Source organism: Malus domestica, chromosome 17 (assembly GCF_042453785.1).
Source record: "Malus domestica chromosome 17, GDT2T_hap1".
NCBI lineage: Eukaryota > Viridiplantae > Streptophyta > Magnoliopsida > Rosales > Rosaceae > Malus > Malus domestica.
Window position 1 is genome coordinate 29,243,538 of NC_091677.1, and position 21,758 is coordinate 29,265,295.

The window sequence follows — 21,758 nt, forward strand, 5'->3', positions numbered from 1 at the left end:
CAATAATTCGCGTCTATTAATTTTATTACTTTTAGGGGCATAAAAAATTGTCTTTACTTTATTTAGTTATTAGAAGCGAATGAATTAGCCCCTAATTCAACTAATAATTATTTAAAATTTAATTATTTTTTTCATTAGGGGCGGATGTTTGTACTTATTTATTTAAACTTTTTTTTTTCTATATAAGACGGATATGTTTAATTACAAATTAATGTTTACAAAATATAAAAATAAAGGATATTATTATTTACTAGGGAAAAAAGCATTAATTATCTAAACCCTAATTCCAATACAAACCCACTTCCCTCATTTTTCTCTTTTCCCTTCTTCAACTGCCGCACAACTCATCAGTTTTCCATTTTTCCTTCATTTTAGTTCCCCTCTCTTTCTCTTGTGCATATCCCAATCCGTCCTCTCTTTCTTTCATTCTTAGTAATCTTTTGTTGTCTATTTCTCCTTTGCTACTCCGGAGGACCAAAAGAAAGGTTTGTCGCAGAGAAGGTAAAACTCGTTTTATTTGATTTGATCGAAGTTTTTTTTCCATCTTTAATTGTTTTGCAGGTACACTTTGACGGGTTTTGAATAATTTAGTGTGGAAGAGAAATTTATGAATAGATTGGAATAGAAATATCATTTGATTGATAATGAGAAAGAGATTCTCAAGAACTTTCAATTTTAGAGGTAATTGCCTTGTGTTAATCTTTGTTTATTCATTTTCTTATGTGTTTAATTGAATGAAATTCATGTTTGATTTTACCTGTTTGTTCATATGAATTACTATAATTTGTAATTTGGCTTTGTTGTTTATTACATTATCCTTTTCTGTTCTTATATAGATTCATGTGCTACTGCAACATAGGAAGATGGACTCAGATATCTGGTGTGACGACCGTCCCTAATTTTTCGTTTTTATAAATTTTAAAAATAGTGATTTTACAAAATTGCCCTTAGAGGCAAAGATTTTGACGTACGTTGGCCATGGTTAAGAGACATAAGACTCATTCCGTTAGGGTATTCTCGAAGTAATCGTCATTACGAACACGTGGGCGCAAGCGGAATCGAAATCGGAGTTATAACGAAGAAGTTATAAATGAGCAAAGTTAGGGGTGAAATTGTCATTTGATAATAATCTGGATTTCTCCAGACAATTCTGAGGTTCCACATGGAGGGCCGTGAATGAGGGAAATAGGCTCTGCCCAATCAGAAAATGAGGAAGGAGGAAACGAGAGAAGAGATGAGCAACACCAGATTCCCTATGACCCGATTCCCTTCCGTTGACCCGACCCGTATTCAAGGTATTTCAACTTCGATTCCGGCGTTTTCCCGACTAAACGACCGTTGCCAACCAAATCCATGACCTCCCTTCTTCAAGTTCCACCTCAAATTTGGGTGAATTTGGCCTTGAAACGGAGAGAAACTCATGAGGGTGAGTCCGTAGGTGTTACGGTGGTCATCCACCGTCCGTGCAGCCATCAACGTGGATCATACCCATCAAAATACTTCCCTTGAACCCAGGAACTATAACCAGTCATTCGTTGGGATGTTGGGGTTCGATTTGGCAACGATTTGATGAACACCCATATTAGGGTTCCAGCGGATTCGAGACGAATTGGAGCACTTCCAGGCTAAATTGGACTTGGCCACATGTATAAAACTTTTTCTACTCATTGAGATCTTCATTTCTATAAATTTTGGTAATTTTTGGAAATAGGTGGATTTTCTTAAAGTCGAGGCGGCCGACTGCCACCCACGATCAGAGGGTCGTCGATGCTATTTTTAGGATAAATTAGATGCCTTGGGCTCAGTTCTGATAGTCGGATGGCGTAGGTTGATCGTTGGAACCTAAATTCTCTACGATACGTTAATAGATCATTATATGAATCGACCGTTGGATTGTCACCAAAATTTAATACATTATAGTACATAATATTTGAGGACCATAGAAACTTACAGATTGGGAATCCGACTTGCGGATCTTTCCGAATTGGATTTGTAAATTTATAAAATAAAACATTAACCGCCATTTGGTTTTGGCAATTAGTGGAGATTTGACCGTTGATTCATTCCGAAACTTTAGTATGTTATTCTAGAAACATAATGTGAATCTTTGGAAGTTGTGGATAGGAAATCTGAGGTGCGGATCTTCCAGATTGAGTTACATAGGGTTATGGACCTTAAGATCGACATTTGACTTTTGGTCAATGGGTCTCAAATCATTCTAGATCGTCCTTGGGGATATGTTTTATGTAAGTTACATGTTCTATTGATAAGGATTATGAGACGTGGTTTGATAATTGTTCTAGGTGCCGATCGTTCGTGATGCCTCGGTGTTTGTGCTAGGGAGTTGTAGCGCGGACTCCAGGTGAGTGGGTTTTTGGTTTTCTATATATATATACGTATATATGCTTTACATTTTTCCCATAAATTGCTTTAAATGAAATGTGATTGAAGTGCCATGTCATACTTGCGTCATATTTTAGTATATGCATTAGTTTAGTTATGCATAACGTTGCATGATGTTGTGGAGGCCCAGGTAAACTACAGGTGAGTACATTATGATTTTAGTGGTTGTGATGTATAGGATTATGTCTGGATGCATTTAGTGCTTATTATCCTGCACCCCGGTGTTAGTGCACCCGTTCGTGGCCAGGGCACAGTCCTTCACGTGATGTTCACATTTCGCACCGTACGCTCACCTTGGATTCAAGTTTGGTGCACAGCCTTGTCGTACAGACCACAATAGGTGGTTCGCGATTATTCGCACAGCCTTCACGTGATCATAACACTTGAGCGTACTTATTTACACCCACCGTGTCGTACAGACCACATTAGGTGGTTCCGATTCGTGTGCAGGTTTAGAGCCGTACATGTCACATTATGTGACTCCGGCTGGATTGATGAGCAATAGGTTCAGTCATACATGTCACATTAGGTGACTCCGGCTAGCATATCATTTTTACATTTATTTATATCGCCTATCTTACATATTTACTGCTGAGATACTTGACATGGCATATTCTTGATTTTCCCGCTTTTGAGCATGATTTTATATACGTACATAAAATTATTTTCTGGGATATTATTGTGAACATGAAAATTTCCTGAAAGGAAATAGACAAGAACAACGTGCACAAAATAATATTTTGGTTTGATGGTTTAGGGTTACAATCTCTCTTAAATTTGATCATCTGATTCGATCTCCGTAAGGTGTTGATTTGTGAATGTGCGATTGATCCAAAGGGTCGTTGGGCTTGATCTAGGGATGAACGTTCTTCAAGGGCCGTGGGCTTGATCTTGAGGGTGGATTTGAGCGGATCTTCAAGGAGCCGTTGGGGCTTAATCTTGAGGATGAGCGTTTTTTTTTAAGGGCTTTTGGGCTTGATCTTGAATAACGGTGATGAACGGACCTTCAAGGGCTTTTGGGCTTTGATCTTAAATGACGGTTGGATGTGTGGATTTGTCGGTGTTGTTAATCCAAAGGGTCGTTGGGGCTTGATCTTAGGATGAACGGATGATGAACGATGAACACTTTCTTCAAGGGCCGTCGGGGCTTGATCTTGAATTGGTGGAAGTTCTTCAAGGGCTTTTGGGACTTGATCTTGAAGGAGGATTGTTGATCCAAGGGTCGTCGGGGTTTGATCTTGGAAGAACGATGAACGAAGAACAAAGAAGGCTTTCTTGATTCTTCGGGAATCTGGATGCTTGAGAGCTTCGGAGTTTCAGAGCTTCAAAGCTTCAAGGTGTAATATGAATTCATCCCTCAAATGAATGAAATTGGCTTCTATTTATAGAATTTTCCAATGCCTAATTTTGAATATAATATTCCAGATGAAATAGGTCGTTTCTGCCAGGTGTTGACACGTGTCCTGTTTGATGACTTTTCCGATGATTCTCGATTTTTTTGTTTAGACACACGCTACGTGTAAAATTTATGTAATACATGAGCGTTGAAACTTTGATTTATCGGTCAACATTTATTTACCGAAATTTCGATGTCTACAAATGCCCCCACTTCAAGGCGCGTCATATACATGTGCTTGTCATGTGTAGAAGATGCGTTTTGAAGTCCCTTAATGTAGATATCGATCCAATGGCCGTTCGGGCTTGATCTTGAATTGGGCTGGAAATTTCTTCAAGGGCCGTTGAGGCTTGTTCTTGGACTTTGTTTGAAATTTCTTCAAGGGCTGTCAAGGCTTGATCTTGAAGGTTGAAATTGGACCACAAGGAGCTTCATGTGGTAGATGATCTTTGGCTTTGGTAGTGGATGAATCGGCACGTATTTGTTTTTGCGCTTTGTTGACTTTCCACAGCTTTGATCTTGAACTGGGTTGGAGGATTTTCTGGATTCCTCCAATTGTTGATTTTCCACAGCTTATTCTTGAACTGGATTTGATTCAAATATGGTGGACGCTTGATCTTGAATCGGACTTGTGATTTCCTCAAGGGCCGTCGAGGCTTAATCTTGAATTTGGCTGGAAGCTTTTTCAAGGGCCGTTAAGGCTTAATTCTTGAAGGTTGACTCGAACACATGGCAAGCAGGTACGAGGTGAAGGTGACGACTTGTTTGCTTTGTTCAATCTTTCTAATTCACACCTGAGCAGTTTGGTCAATGGTATGATCTTCAAGATTGATGGGCTCTTCTTCTAATTGGTGACTTGATCTTTAAGGATTTGATTCAATGGTGGTGAATCCGCACGTACAACCCACAACGCCTAGAGAATCGACCCAAGAATTTGAGGGTCAAAACGAGTCCTCCACCCAGAGTGGTTGCGACCCTAATGATATGAGATACTTTTGATTTTGAAGAAGTAGCGGCTGAATCGGCACGTGCTTTGTTGTGCTTGTCTCCACATGCTTCAATGTATCATTTTCCCTTGCCTTATCTGTTCTTCTGGCAGATGTGGTATCTTCTCTGGAAGCATAAGATGTTGAGATAATGGGTACTTCGAGAGTAGTGCTAGGTAAGCAATCAGGGAAGGGTTCCAAGCAGTCGGTTCCTGACTGGGAGTTTGACACCAAGTGCTGGCTGATTGCTTTTTTTCCTCTTTGTCCCGCAGGTAAAAACAAGGACAAAGAAAATGACAGGGAGAAAGCATGATATGAAATACTCTTACTTTCGAAGAAGTGGTGGCGATTTGACAACATTGCACAGTGAGGCTTTGTTCTTCGGCGATGGTGCTGTCAATATGTTGTTGAAGCTTCTCGAGCTCTTGGATTCAACTCATACCCCTTCTCCTCTCTAATTCTTCAACTCGGACTCCTTCTGCTGAGTTGATTATGTACGTCGTATTTCCTTATTTGTTTTCCAGGCAGATGTGGCAGCTTCTCGAGTTCCTTAACTCAGACCTCTTCTGCTGAGTTGACTGTGCAGGCTGCATTCTTCTCTGCTTGTTTCTTCTGCACGTTGTCTCCACATGCTGCAAGGTATCATTTTCACTTGCCTTATCTATTCTCCAGGCAGATGTGGTAGCTTCCTTGGAAGTACAGCAGCAGTGGAAGACGAGTACTCGAGAGTAATGCCAGGTAAGCAACCAGGCAAAGGTTCCAAGTAGTCGATTCCTTACCCGAGTTTGAGTGGTGGTTTCGGCATATTTCTTTCTTTATCCTTGTCTTTGCAGGTAAGAACAAGGACAAAGGAAATGATGGGGAGAAAGCATGATATGAGATACTCTTGCTTTCTACCCTGGTGATATGAGATACTTTTGCTTTGGTGTCATTTGTTTGCAGAGGCAACCCAAGGAATAAGGAATACTGAGTGACTTGAGAGGCTTCATTGGGAAGACATTCTCGGAGATGAAGAAAGGTTCTCGGAGATGAAGAAAGGTTCTGTATGTCTGCCTTGCTATGGAGGGTGAAGGTGGGCAGTTATAGGAAGTTATTTAATACCTGTAGAGGTACTATTTTTTCACTCGTGTCGGCAACCATTGAGTGGTTGATCAGTATGGCTTCACGTGTTTTTTCTTCATCAGAAATCTTCGACAAATTGTCCGTAATTTCCGCCAAGCTGAATGTGTATGTGACAGGTGTTGACGAGGCTGAAAAAAACTGGCGCCTCTTCGATATCTGGGATCGGCGCTTCGACAAATTACCCGTGATTTCCGCAAAGCTGAGTTTGCGTGTGACGAATGCTGACACGTCTGGAAAAGCAAGATGCCTCTCCGATTTCTGAGCTTGCCTCTTCGATTTTTGAATTGGCCTTTTCGAATTCTGAGCTCGCCTCTTCTATCTCTGAAATCCCATCGAGTGCTGATTTTTTATAGAGGCATGCAGTTCGTTTCAAAGCACACTTGAATTTTCGCTTGTAGAAACTCCTTTCTTGCACTTCTAAGATCTTGATTCGTCCAACCTCTTCTTTTTTTAACACCTTTGAAAATGTCTGGACCCTCCGACCGTCATTTTGACTTGAACCTTGGTGAAGAGGCAGTCCCGCCTTCTCCAGACAACATATGGCGCACATCCTTCATATCCCCTACTGGTCCTCTTACCGTTGGGGATTCGGTAATGAAAAATGATATGACCGCCGCGATGGTGGCCCGGAACCTTGTCACTCCCAAAGATAACAGACTACTTTCCAAACGGTCTGATAGGTTGGCTGTTAAGGATTCTCTGGCTCTCAGTGTGCAGTGTGCAGGTTCTGTGTCTAATATGGCCCAACGTCTATTTGCTCAAACCCGTCAACTTGAATCATTGGCGGCTGAAGTGATGAGTCTCAAACAGGAGATTAGAGGGCTCAAGCATAAGAATAAACAGTTGCACAGGCTCGCCCATAACTATGCTACAAACATGAAGAGGAAAATTGACCAGATGCAGGAATCTGATGGTCAGATTTTACTTAATCATCAGAGGTTTGTGGGTTTGTTCCAACAGCATTTGCCTTCGTCTTCTAGGGCTGTACCGCGTAATGAAGCTCCACATGATCAACCTCTGGCTCCTCTTCTTCTTGGAGTTCTGCCGAGTGGTGAGGCTTCAAACATTCAACCTCCGGCGCCTCTTCTTCCTGGAGCTCTGCCGAGTGGTGAGGCTTCACACGAGTAACCTTCGTGAAGGCTCCCTCCTGGTTGTTTTTTTTTTTTTTTACCGATGTAAAAATGTACATTTCTATAAATTTTTAGAAAAATCAATAAATGAGGCTTTTTTTTTTTCATTCAATATATATATATATATATATATATTTTTCTTTTCTTTTCTTGCACATGGTGCCAGATGCACCATCATTTTTTTTTTCTAGTTTGTTTATTTTTATTTTTTATTTTATCCACTTTCGGTGATGCTCACCCCACCACCACTAACTAAATGATGGCCACCATAATCATACGCACCATGATTCTTTTTTTTTTTTATAATATCATATCTACTTTTTTTTATATATACGGTGCTCTGCAAGGCTGGATTTGTGGGTGAAAACCCAGGCCGAGTCCGAGAGAAGACAAAGGAGGAGAGGCTACACTTACTGCTGAAGCTGATGGGCAGAAGGAGAAGGCGTCGAGCATCTGTGAAGCTGCTAGTTGCTTGGTGCCATGGTGGAGAGCTGAAGCTGATGGGCAGAAGGAGAGGGCGTCGAGCATCCGTGAAGCTGCTAGTTGCTTGGTGCCATGGCGGAGAAGCTGCTAGTTGCTTGGTGCCATGGTGGAGAGTCGGCGACGACGGCTTTGCGGAGAGGGCTAAGCACCGGGAAAGATAAAGCTCCCACGAGACTGCCTCACAGATTTCACAGCTAGAAAGATGGAGTCAGCCAGCTCCAACCTCCTTGCTAAATTGCAGTACTGCCTCTTGACCGTACACTCGTAGTCGGAGATCGAAGGATCCCATGATGGAGGGCAGAAACGGGTGCAGATGGGATGAGTGGTGCAGCCTTGGGCGGAGGAGTTACAGCGGAGGTGTGGCGTTGGGTGATATGATGTGGTGTTTTGGATGCTGAAGAACCAATTTCTGTGTTTTGGCGACCTTGCGTTTAATGGCAGATCCATTCCATGCTTTAAGTCCCTCATCTTCACGTCCATGCTCTCTAGATCTCTCTCTCATCAATCGTCGGAGCATCCACCGCACTCCCTGACTCACTCTCAAAAGCATTCACAAAATCTTCCAAGCTCGTCGGCAATGGCGCTACGCAGGCTCTCAAGCTCTATCAATAACAAGTTATCATTTCAACCCTTTTTTAATGGCGACTCCGTCGAGAAGTCAGGCGGTGGTGAAGATGAAGCCTAAGGACTCAAGCTTGAAGTGGACAGAGATGTCCTGGGTTGAGCTGGAGCGGAGGCTGCACTTCGCTCGCTTCTTACTGCTTCATCGCTACATAGAAGCCACTGCATGTTGCTGCATGAGATGAAAGGCGGAGTTCACTTGGGCCGAGTCACGGGGAACTTGAAGTAAGGGTGCGGCTGTGGAGAACAAAGAGAGGGAATCGTAACTGTCTTCGGAGGACGAGGGAGCTACAAAAAGAATCTGTCGATTCTTCGAGAAGAGATCCAAGCCGCCTTTATCGTAGCCATTTAGCCCTAAGTTCAAACTCTGACCTCGTCAGTGATGCGACCCCATCGGAAAGTTCCTCCCTCTAGACAGTTTCGCGGCAACAATTGCAGTCATCCCATTATCAGTATCGCATTATGGGTTGACAGCAACATCACCTTGTAAGTTATGGAGTATGTTGAATCTGTCGCAGAATGGGAGAAGAAAAAATGAGACAATTCGGATCTCTGAGGCATTGCAGAGGATGACAGGGCCTGTAGCTTGAGGGGTGTACGGATCAAGAGAGGACCGGGCCCAGATTTGTAGCTGGTAGACTTGGGTCTTCTTCTTGGAGCTGGATTTGGACATAGGCTTGGGCCTGGTCGCTGCCACTTGGGTTTAGATGACCTCCTTTTGATGGGCTGGCTGGATAGAGGTCATATATATGTATATGTATATAAAAGGAATCTGTATTTTTTTTTTTTTGGTAAATACATAACATATGTATTCATTTTCTTTTTTTATTTTGAAGAAACTGTAATTTAATTGTGTACAAAGAAAATTGCAAACTTTTTTTTTTTTTAACAAAATAAATTTGTAATAAAATTGACCTTCATCTATTTATTATTATTATTATTATTATTATTTTAAAATACATAGTAATCACATATGTATATATATATATATATATTTATTTTTTTTTTCGTACCCAGTGCACAAGGCTCCCGCTTTACGCAGGGTCTGGGAGAGGTGAATGTCGGCTAGCCTTACCCCCATTTATGGAGAGGCTGCTCCCAAGTCTCGAACCCGAGACCTACCGCTCATGGGCGAAGGCACTTACCATCGCACCATATATTGTAATGAAATTGATTTTCATTAATAAAACTCTTTTTTTTTTATGCGATGTGACTGAACTCGAAAATTGAATGTTTGAGCTGCTTACGTACCCTTCCAAAGAAGAGATCAAGTCATAACGTAGTTCAAATGAGCGATGAATTTAACAATGATTTTGATGATGATTTTGCCATACACAGTTTATGCTCTTACGGGCTAGGAGCTTTGTGCCATGCAGTTTAGGCTTGTGCAGGCAAGGAGCGATTTGGTGCCGTGTTGCAGTTTCAACTCGTGCAGGCAAGGAGCATTTGTTATGTCGCCTTTTAAACTCGTGCGGACCAGGAGCGTTGGTGTTGCCTTTTATGCTCGTGCGGACAATGAGCGTTGTGCCATGCAGTTTATGCTCGTGTAGGCGATGAGCTTTGTCTTGCAGTTTAGGCTCTTGCAGACAAGGAGCTAGTGTTGGTTCGTCAAGCGATCCGGGAGAGTCGTTCCTCGCAATCTTCATAGCAATGAGCCTTGACTGAGTGATTGAAGAAGTCTTCAGGAAAGAAATCGCGCATCGTGATGGGGATGGACGATCTATGTGTCAAAATTTCATCATCTTCAACACGTTCATGTTGCTTTGAAGGTTGACAAGAGCTGCTTTGCCCCCTTTCCGATTGGTGGACTTGTGGAGGAGACGTATGCTTCTTGTGCAATTTCTTAGGAGTGACTTGAGTCCATCCTTCAACTTTGCTTGACTTTGAGGATGCCCTCGGCAGTTGAGGTAAAGACTTTGAGTCGAAAGAGCCAGAAGTGACGGTGGTATAGTTTGACTTCACCACATCGTCAAGATCTAGCTCGATGATTCCTTTTTGAGCCAGTTTCATGATGAGATCTTTCAGCACGAAGCACTTTTCTGTCGGATGACTGATGAAGCGATGGAATTTACAGTACCTTGGATTGTCGGTGCAATTCATTTCTTCTGGCCGTTTACACTCAGGCAAACCAATCACCTTCTTTTCCAGCAAGTCTTCTAACATGGCAACCACATCAGAGTCGGGGAATGGATAAGTCCTCTCCTCAAGCTCCTTCAAAGTGCGTTTACGCATCTCTTGATCACGAAAAGCTTCAACTTGAATCGCCTTGCCTTGTGTAGGGATTTTAACGGGAGCTGTGTTGACCGTCATTGCTTCCTTGGTGGATTCCACGCAGCCTTCTCCGCCTTTGTCTCAAGAACTTTGTCGTTCTTGTAGTCGGCGATCAGTTCCTTCTTCCCGTGATGGGCGATGCTTAACTCCATGTCATGGGCGCGGGTGGCTAGCTTTTCGAAGGTCCGTGGTTTAATGCCTTGGAGGATGTATTGCAAACCCCATTGCATGCCTTGGATGCACATCTCGATTGAAGAGGTTTCCGAGAGCCTGTCTTTACAGTCGAGGCTTAGAGTGCGCCATCTGTTGATGTAGTCAATGACTGGTTCGTCCTTCCACTGCTTTGTGCTCGTTAGCTCTAGCATGCTCACAGTACGGCGGGTGCTGTAGAAACGGTTGAGGAATTCTCGCTCCAATTGCTCCCAGTTGTTGATGAACTTAGGCTCTAGGTCCGTGTACCACTCAAAGGCGTTTCCTTTCAGCGAGCGCACAAACTGCTTGGCGAGGTAGTCCCCTTCGGTCCCTGCGTTGTTGCAAGTTTCAACAAAGTGGGCAACGTGCTGTTTCGGGTTTCCTTTTCCATCAAACTGCATGAACTTTGGTGGTTGATAACCCATTGGCATCTTCAGGGCATCAATCTTTTTGGAGTAAGGCTTCGAGTAGAACAAAGAGGTATGTGAGCTCCCTTCGTACTGTGCCTTGATGGTGTTGGTGATCATCTCCTGCAGCTGCTGGATAGAAAGAGATCCCATGAGTGCCGCTGCTTGGTCTGGCTCCGGCTTCACATCGATTTTCTTCACCTGAGGCTCATCTTCTTCGCCATCTCCTCTCTTTAGTGGATCATTCTTTAGGTCGGGGTTCTCGCCGTCCTGTGGCTTCAATCGGCTGACGAGTGCAGCGATTTGTAAGTTTTTTTCTTCCACAATCCGTGTTAATCTTGCGATCGCTTCATTCATTTGAGCCAGTTGTTCTTCGATGGAGGTAACGCCGATGGTCATGACTTGTGCAACCAATAGACGTGACTTTCCTTTAGACATCCAGGATGCTGACGAAGAACGTCGTTGGCTGCTTTGGGATGTCATCTTGTGTGCCTCAGCATCATGCTTCGGTGCCCCCAGCGAGGTCAGGTTGATGACGGACTCGCGCCTTTGATGCCCCCCTTGCTCCTTTAGCGGCACCAACTTTGAAGTGGCATGTTGATGAGCGGTTGTGGCGCCAATGGATGCTCCGTTCATGGCGGAAGTGCTCAGGCTTCTTCCCTTTGTGAGAACGGCTTGTCCTTTGCTTGATGCCATTGATTTTGGAAGTGTACTTGAATTTCTTGAACGGAGAAAGAGATGAAAGGTCGAGATTGTCCCACTGGGCGTGCCAATTTGTGAACACGAAAATTTCTTGAAAGGAAAGAGACAAGAACAACGTGCACAAAATAATATTTTGGTTTGATGGTTTAGGGTTACAATCTCTCTTAAATTTAATCATCTGATTCGATCTTCGTAAGGTGTTGATTTATGGATGTGCGATTGATCCAAAGGGTCGTTGGGCTTGATCTAGGGATGAACGTTCTTCAAGGGCCATGGGCTTGATCTTGAAGGTGGATTTGAGCAGATCTTCAAGGAGCCGTTGGGGCTTAATCTTGAGGATGAGCGTTTTTTTTAAGGGCTTTTGGGCTTGATCTTGAATAACAGTGATGAACAGACCTTCAAGGGCTTTTGGGCTTTTATCTTGAAGGACGGTTGGATGTGTGGATTTGTCGGTGTTGTTGATCCAAAAGGCCGTTGGGGCTTGATCTTAAGATGAACGGATGATGAACGATGAACACTTTCTTCAAGGGTCATCGGGGCTTGATCTTGAATTGGTGGAAGTTCTTCAAGGGCCTTTGGGACTTGATCTTGAAGGAGGATTGTTGATCCAAGGGCCGTCGGGGCTTGATCTTGGAAGAACAATGAACGAAAAACAAAGAAGGCTTTCTTGATTCTTCGGGAATCTGGATGCTTGAGAGCTTCGGAGTTTCAGAGCTTCAGAGCTTCAAGGTGTAATATGAATTCCTCCCTCAAATGAATGAAATTGGCTTCTATTTATAGAATTTTCCAATGCCTAATTTTGAATATAATATTCCAGATGAAATCGTTTCTGCCAGGTGTTGACACGTGTCCTGTTTGATGACTTTTCCGATGATTCTCGATTTTTTTGTTTAGACACACGTTACGTGTAAAATTTATGTAATACATGAGCGTTGAAACTTTGATTTATCGGTCAACATTTATTTACCGAAATTTCGATGTCTACAATTATACGGGTTTTACGGTGAGGGGTTATTATATTTTTTAAGAGAAATGTTTTTCCAAAATCTTTGTTTTTGCCCACTCACGTTTTCTATTTTGCACCCCTCCAGGTTTTAACTGCTGAGCGATCGTATCGACGAGGATTCTTGGCGAATCTTAGCATAGGTGGCTACCTCTGAGGGTATAATCCTTATACACTCTAATGTACTTATGATCTGACGACATGTGTGAAGTGGGTTCATTCCCGCTCACCCGCACACTATGATATTTAGGCACTCTTAGATTTAAATTTATTCACATTTTCCACATCACTCCACTTATTGGTTTCGCACAACTCAATTCAGAGTCCTAGTGGACATTCCAGGTCGGGATGTGTCATCTGGTCTACAAAGCTTGAGACTAAAAGAAAGGAGAAGATTGAAGGAAGAAAATATTTTTTTCTTGTAATTTTTTTATTAAAATTATTATATTGTTCTGAGATCTAGAAAGATGAAGATGAATCATGTTGGGTTCGAATATTTTGAATGATTCAAAACCAATAACTGCCGTTTGGGTGGATTAGTGCATTTATTATATTGTGTATTTTTTTATATAAATAAAAGTATTAGGAGCGGATGTATTTATTTGCTCGATTTTTTTTAGGGATACTTTGGATGCAGTCCTTCATCTTTAACATTCTTTGACTAAAACCTTAATGGTATTCAAAGTTTGATCAAAGTCCCTTAATTTTGTACACCTCATTATATTACAATTAATATTAATATTTTTATAGTTTTGACATTAATTGTTTGATATTTTATGAGATTTATAATCCTATAAATTTAAAATCCCTCATTATAATACTATTAGAAATGGTTACAATAAAAAAATTCAAACATTTTGATTGAATAAATGGATAAAAACTATGTAAAAATAAGAAATAATAAATGGCAAAAGAATGTATCCATAGTGTTAAAAAAATTGGTACATTTTACAAAAAAATTGGTACATTTCACATATAACAAAGTGGTACATTAATAAAGAAGAATGGGTACATTATAATAAATTAGGGTACAGATAAAAGATTAAAAAATTATGAGTACAAATGAATTTTTTTTAAATATAGGCTTTAAAAGAAATTAATACATGGGTACAAAATAAAACTAAAAAGAAAATACTACAAATTTTAAAAAATGTTGCAAATTAAAAGTGGGTACAAACTAAAAATATAAATATATGATACAAAGGTTAGGCATCAAACATAAAAATACCATATGTAATTTTTCTATCATTGATTAAATGTACAATGTCACGTGACGGTATACACATGGGCACAAACACAAATAAAACTTTAAAAAATATGGGCACAAAAAAAAACTAATTTATGGGTACAAATTAAAAATGAAAAAAAAATTGGTACAAATTAAAAATAGGTACAAACTAAAAAAATAAATAAATGATAAAAAAAATTTAGCCATAAATATAAATATACTAATTGTAACATTTTTAGCACTAAAGAAATATATTTAAAAATAAAAATATTTTATTATTCAAATAATTAATGATGTTATTAATACCCAAGGACCTTGATCAAAAATTGAAAATGAATAGAATTTTAATCAATGGAGTAGCAAAAAGAAGGATGTAAACCTAATTTCTCCTTTTTTATATATAATTAAAGAGTATTATGCGCGGATGTTTCTGCCTATAATTATGTGTATTAGGGGCAGATGTTTTTAGGGGCGAATCTATTTTCTGCCACTCCTTGTTATTATGGGCGATTTTTCTATATATTTTCCCCTATTGGTGGTTTTTAGAGGCAAATATTTATGCCTATATTAATTCGATTTCTTGTAATCGTGATAGAAAATGGAGGCTGGGCGGTTGCCTCCTCCCGTGGCCCTTGTCACGGCCTCTCAGGCCAAAATCGCAGCAACAACGACTGCGACAACATCAAAGTGCACATTAAATCATGGTAATTCGGAACTGGTGAAAAGGAGTTAGGCAGGAGTACTAGCAAAAGGGAGATGTGGTTTTTTTTTTTTTTTATGGGTTAGGATAATGAGTTTGAAAGAATGGTTATTGTGCATTCATACATATCTTTAGATAGGAGGCTTGGATTTTTATAATTTCGTGTAGTCTGTAAAAGATTTACGATAAGAGGAATCATTTTCACCCATATTTTTTTTTTCTTTTTTTTATTTGATTTTGCCTTGCGCTTTCGGATTGGGAATTCTGTACCGACCCCGGGTCCACAACATCGATTTGGTTTCTTTTTCTTGATAGGGATTAGGGTTTTTAGCTGTTATTTTTTAATTACTGATTAATTATCTATTTTAGATCGGGCTTCCCTTTGTTTATCTTGAGCTGCTACTACTGTTGTTTTTGTGGCCTGTTTATTTTATGAAAAGTTTTTATGCACTATGTGCACTAGAGAAAAACTCATTTATTTATTTTTATTGTTTAATTCCTCAATCCTGGATCTGTGATATTTAGATGGACTTCATATATAAGAGTTGGGAACTTAGCTATATAGTTTATATTTTGTTAGAAAAAATACGATCAAGTACTACGATTTATGGTATTTCTATTATTATGACTAACCCATTATAAGGCTTAGCTCAATTTCTACCCCATACTGTAGATAACATCGTATGTATTAAAAAAAGGATAATGTTAGGGAGACACAAAATTTTGGAAACTAAAAGACATGAAAGTTAATTATTGATTTATTACCTAAGCGTTGATAAACATGCACATTCTTATTGATGGCACATCATTTAGTTTGTAAATCTTGTCTACAAATTTAATCTTCATAGCATTATCTTAAAAAGAAATATCTCAACCCTTACTTTTAGGGCACGTTTGTTTGACAGGATTAAGAGGGCTTGGACTGGACTAGACTATAGTCCGACGTTTGGTGTGCATCCGGATTAGCTTTAATGAGCTTAACCCGGACTCGCTTGGATTAAGGACCTCTTTAGCCGTTCTTAACGAGCAACCCCAAAATTGGGCGGATTCGTAAGCCAGAGCAAGCCAAGAGATTTTCTGCGTCTTCCCTTCGTCTCGTCTTCCCTTCGTCCTCATCTCTGCGCTCCCTCAACGTCGTCCTTACTGTGCTCCCTCATCTTCGTCCTCCTCACCCTCATCTCTGCGTCTTTCGATCTCTGCATCTGCTCGCCTCATCTGAGTTGTCTGGTAAACTTCGATTCTTCTATTAATTTCATGTATTTGTGTTGCAGATGGTAATTTTACTGAGCTTTATTTGATTTTGTTGTTTTGGGTTTGAGAATTTTTCAATCATAGAGATCTGCACTTGAACAAATTAGGGTTTTGATATTTAGGTGAAATTGAAATTAGAATTTGGGGTTTTCTTAAGATGAGATGGAACTTGGGAATTTAGGATGTCAAAGTTGTCAAAATTGCAAGTCCTACCCACATGCTGTTTTGGATTTTTAAAATTTGGGGTTTCAACAATGGGAGTCTTCCATGTGTGTACTCTGTGTGTGTGTGTCCGTGCATGTGTGTGTACTCTGTGTGTGTGTGTATAATGTGTGTAATATGGGTGTGTGTCTGTGCGTGTGTGTGTGTGTGTGTGTGTAATCTATGTGTGTGTGTAATCTGTGTGTCTGTGTGTCTGTGTGTGTGTGTAATTTGTGCGTGTGTGTGTGTGTACTGTGTGTGTGTGTGTAATCTGTGCGTGTGTGTGTGTCTGTGTGTGTGTGTATATAATGTGTATAATCTGGGTGTGTGTCTGTGCGTGTGTGTGTGTGTGTAATCTCTATGTGTGTGTGTGTGTTTTTGTGTAATCTGTGCGTGACAGATCATGATTTCATCTTCATTGGTTTCTAAATGTTTGCTTCTTGTTCAATTGTTCATTCAACTCATGGCATGAATGTTTCTGAACATAATTTGACAAATGTAGTGTGTTCGTTTTAAGATATGTATAATCATATCGCACGATAATTATTAATAAACAAAATGGTGGGAATGTGCCATTTTCTAGATTTTGGGAGCAATCTAAGGCCCGTGTGAAGGAGAAATGTAATCTGTGTGTGTGTGTGTGTAATCTGTGCATCTGTGTGTGTGTGTACTGTCTCTGTGTGTGTGTAATCTGTGCGTGTGTGTGTGTGTACTCTGTGTGTGTGTGTGTGTGTGTGTAATATGTGTAATCTGGGTGTGTGTCTGTGCGTGCGTGTGTGTCTATGTAATCTGTGTGTGTCTGTGTGTGTCTGTGTGTGTGTAATATGTGTGTCTGTGTGTGTGTGTGTAATCTGTGCGTGACAGATCATGATTTCATCTTCATTGGTTTCTAAATGTTTGCTTCTTGTTCAATTGTTCATTCAACTAATGGCATGAATGTTTATTGTAGTTGTGATTTATTTAACATAATCTGCTGGAAATACGTAGTTGACCCGAGTGTTGAATTAATTCTTGAAGCTAATTTAGTCTTCCAAATATTTTAGTGCCTGCAGGTTGGTCAAATGAATAATAGAGATCCCCATGCAAATAAATTGTGCTTGGAAGATGCAACCAAATACATAAGACAGCAGCTGTAGGCTATGCACCAAGATGGTTGACTTGTTTTAATTTCTTTATTCTGCCTTAGCATTGGTATTATGTAACTTGTCTATAGTAAATATATCCACAGAGGCTAGGATTGATGAAAGTTTAGTGAATGATGTTTTAAGAGTCAATCAATGGCAAAGATTGACTTGTCACAAGTATCTTCTTATGTACTTGTATTTGTTGAAGTTGCATGTATTGGGCACTATTTTTTTTCTTCTTTTGGGTGATAGAGTTTAAACCAAGCTACATTTGCAAATTAAACTCAACTATTTATAAATAGTATGTCCCAACTATAGTATGTCCCAATTCTATTAGCAGGTAATAGAAACAAAACAATTGTCCTCTTTTTTTAAGATTCATAATATACATGGCAAAAATATGCTCCAATTAACCCATATCATGAGATTTGTAGCATTACTCTATTACACAATGGCAAAAATTTGTAGTCCTAGTCTAAGCAAACACAAATCTGGTGAACAGTACTGTTTTTATTATCCTGCTTCTTAGTCCGACATTGCACCAAACGCTTCACTAAGTTAGTCCAGCTTAGTCTAGTCTAAGCCAGTCCACCTTAGTCCCTGCAGCTAGTCCAGTCCGAGACAGTCCGGCGCAACAAACGCACCCTTAAGGTCATCTTGTACTTACTACTTTTTTTTAGTATATTGATATTTTTACACTAAGATGAGGGGGAGTTCGTCAAAGTCACACAATGGGCAGTCTAATTTGGTATCGAATTCGCCATCTACTATATTTGAACCTAAAACCTCTCACTTTAAAGTGAATGAATACTACCAGACTATAATACTAAGTGTATGTACTTTTACTACTTTTAAAGTTGCGAATGTGGTTTTTTTGAAAAAAAAAAGTGTGCGACAAGGAAATAAGATTTATTAAATTGCGGGCCAACTGAGTAAAACAAGGGGTTCGATTGAACCACACTTTGCAAAAAACCTCAGTAATTAACCTCACTCTCCATTACATATAACGATACATATATGTATATACTCACTCGCAAGCATAACACCAAAACCACGTACAAAACTTTTTTTTCGTTTTCTCATGCATCATCATCATTCACACAACTTCAACTGCAGTACCAGCGCAATGCAAGCCTGCAGGCATAGCCGCCTCCAACAAATCAAAGGTCAAAATCGAGGCCTTAGGCTTCGGCGGCCCGTGCGAAAATCCGACAGGCAACGACCCTGGCGTTGACCGCTCCAACGTCCCAAACCATTTGGCTTGCACGTACTTGTGCTTCCTCCATGGTCCCAAGTGCATTTTCTTCTCCTTCATACATGTTTTTGCAGCGCAGCACAAAATCTTGATCAAAGCTCGTAGTCTATCGGCTTTTCCAACAAACACTTCAGGCAACCAGCTAATCAATCTGTTGTAGTTTTCGCTAGCTCTTGCCATCTCGAACTCAGCTCGGAAATTTAGCTCAATTACAACCCTAATCTCCCCTCTCTTTGAACTTTTGTCCAGCACTTCCAAATAAGTATGCTCCCCTGTTAATTAACACAAAAACACCATATTTAATTTAGTAAATAGTTAAGAAAGAAAAACAAAATCAATTAGCATGTATATATTTCCAGCCAACGCCATTTTAAAATCCTGGGTTCGTGCCTGATTCGAAAAACAAGAAAGGTTATAGCTAGGTTGGATTGTTTGAGGGTACCTGCTGGGGCATTTGTTGAGCTTCTCCACTTAGACTTGCAAATGGCACAATTGTATCCAGAATCAATTAGCCGTTTGCATATTTCGGTACGCAAACATTTCCGGCAACCTCCGGCCACAGGTCTCGAGCAAACGCAATATTCTGCGCTTGATGAATTTATTTCCCTTACAGCTTCCTTGGTGGCTTGTCGAATTTTGGATTCAACACTACTGGTCTTGCACAATGTTGCCTGCAATTCCAAATACCATGCATTAGAACAAAAGTTAATATTTGAATATATTTACGAAATCAATCAAGGAAGCTGATTTTACACATCATTTTTAACTTCTCATATATTCCTCTTTTATTTGAGGTTTTTGGATTGAATTAATCAAAGGGAAACAATCGAGATGATTAAACAGGGGAGTGTATGAAGAAAAAAAGTTCGTGTTGAAAAAGTACCTGCAGAAGTTGGTCTTGTTCTTCCCAAAATGCCTTGTTCTCTTCCACACTGCAAGAATTCTCGTCATCTTCATCGGAGCCAGAGGTAGTATTCTCCGGCGGCACCTCGACTTCCTCAATGAAACCCAGAACCATGTCGGCTAGACTTACAGTTGTACCGGGAAATTCATAAATATCGTCGGAGCTCCGGCGAATCACCGGAATTCTAACCATTGCTCCGGCCATATTCTATTTGTAGAATCTCCCTTTCCTCCTCCCTTCACTTGGTTGTGGCAAAAAAGAACGGTTTGGGGATCCCAAATGAAATCTGTGGTCCATTTTATAGGTCCAAGGATGGGTCCCACTCGTCCGACGTGGACTAACAAGACGCTGCGAACATGAAGATTTTGTCGTTTTACTTCTAACGTTTGTTGGGTGGAAGTGTTCGGTGTATTTCGGATTTGGACAGCTGGATTCCACGTCATCTGTTAACCAATAAGGTTTGAGCTTCAAGCCCTTAGACTTATCCTTTGGGTATTTTCGAATATTCTAATCTTGCATTTTTCGTATTTTTAGTAATTTAATAATAGTGTGTTTTTATCATGATTATTATGGTGCTTTTTTGGAGGTTTTGGTCAACACTCCGAAGCTTTGAGGTAAAATCTGACCGGCGGTCAGCTGGGCTGCGGAGCGGGCACGATGAAGTACAAAATACATGTGGCATATTTAAGGATGTTGATGCCTTACCTAATCTTATCTGGTTTAAAGTTGATCCATGTTTATACTAATAGAGAGATTGGAATGAATTTCACTATGATATCTCATGCCACATATACCGTTATGTATAGAAGTAATTTTGGAATACGTTATTCTTCTTCGTAAGGAGGTTTTTCTAAGATTACAAATGAACAATAATAGAAAATAAATTAAATCAAATATTTGTGCATAAGATGAACCATGGTGCAACTGCTGATTTCATTATTAGGAATGAAAATGCGAATCATGTTATTGCGGATGCTCGATGCCTGGGGACAATAAAATCTCAATTGCGGAAAGCTTAGCCCTTAGAGATGCCCTTTGGATTGCTAGGAGCAGAGGATTCAGGAATATTCTTGTGGAAGGCGATTCTAAACTAGTGATTGACACCATTGTGCCTTGGAGATTGAAGTCAATCATAGACGATATTAAGAGATTGGCGGGATCCTTTGATGAGATTGTGTGAAGTCATGTTCTCAGAGAGGCAAACTTTCTTGCTGATGACACTACCATCATTGAGTTTCAATATAATGGTCTACATGGTTAGGACAGATCTCTGCCCCAAATTGCTCATAGAGCATTTTTATTCGATTGTATGCAAACTAATTGTTTTCGGGATCACTCTCTTTAAGGTATGCTCTTTTTCATCAAAAAACAAAAAATGAAACCTTCAATCTTAAGTCAAATTAAATCACTCAAAATTTTAATTAAATAAAAAATCTGTAAAATACTATCTTTTATATTTTTCAACATCACTTAATCAAGTTATTCAAAATGTTTCGCAACAATTAATTCGTTTTATGCATGTTATTCTCGTCTTAAAGTTTCAAACCTTAGTAAGTTTGAGCTTGTTCGAATATTCCAAAAGTGTGCTGCAAGTGATTCGTGGGTACAAAAGGATAATTAGCATAGAAAATTAAGTTAAGGAAAGTAGCATCTAATTTCGTATCATGAAATTATACTATCCACTTTCTCTTTCTTTATTATTTCTTTTCTTATAAAGAAATAGAGCAATCATTATCAACGTGAATAAAATACTACTAGTTGGTCTTTTTGTAATCATATTATCTTTTATGTATCATGAGCAGTTCGAAAAATTAAGAATGACTTGTATAGTGGCAATCTGGTCTAGTAAACTAATGATATATAGTGAGATTAACATGTGATATTATGTTATTATGATGGTGTGTTTGATTTATCTAAGTTGTTCACTTATCTTCATTTATTCTGAAGTTGATGGTTATTCTCATCCAACATGGTACTAGTGAGCATGCAATATAGTCAAGCGTCTCGTAAACGATTTGTAATCTTTTTACTTCTCTAGTAATCTAAAGGGTATCAATGTAACAGAAAATTTATTCAAGGATTTTATTTAACACCAAGTGGCCTTTCACCATAGTGCTAGAAAGGAATTGGGCTTTTGCATTTCGGCGTAGATTCTAACTTCATTGGCTCTTTAATCTAACATCCAATCACTAATACTATTGTCTTATCAGGATTATAAAATAAAATGACCTGGATTGTCTGCTATCCCCCATCTCATCCCTTCTATTTTTGTGGTCATGGTTAAGCTACGTCAACATTTTATATTGATTTTTTTATAGAAATAATAAGACAAAAAGCAATGGGAATATAAAATGTTGACGTGGCTTAACCGTAATCACA

The 21,758-nt window shown here is 39.7% G+C and overlaps 1 protein-coding gene and 1 long non-coding RNA gene across 3 annotated transcripts; one reads left to right on the top strand and one right to left on the bottom strand.

The window, feature by feature from the left end:
- Positions 1-290: 290 nt before the first annotated feature.
- LOC139193876 (uncharacterized) lies at positions 291-13,260 on the top strand. 2 transcript variants are annotated; one of them, XR_011578399.1, is made up of 4 exons: positions 291-681; positions 837-2,362; positions 12,805-12,875; positions 13,059-13,260. It is a non-coding gene; the product is annotated as an uncharacterized lncRNA (long non-coding RNA). The 2 variants fall into 2 exon arrangements; XR_011578400.1 differs by having other exon boundaries at positions 2,304-2,362.
- Positions 13,261-18,110: 4,850 nt separating this feature from the next.
- LOC103405656 (uncharacterized) lies at positions 18,111-19,656 on the bottom strand. The gene is made up of 3 exons (XM_070817679.1): positions 19,359-19,656; positions 18,918-19,146; positions 18,111-18,747 (listed from the first exon to the last, which is right to left on the bottom strand). The coding sequence occupies exons 1-3, from the start codon at positions 19,581-19,583 to the stop codon at positions 18,317-18,319; spliced, it is 885 nt and encodes a 294-aa protein (XP_070673780.1). The 5' UTR covers positions 19,584-19,656; the 3' UTR covers positions 18,111-18,316.
- Between the last annotated feature and the right edge of the window lie 2,102 nt (positions 19,657-21,758).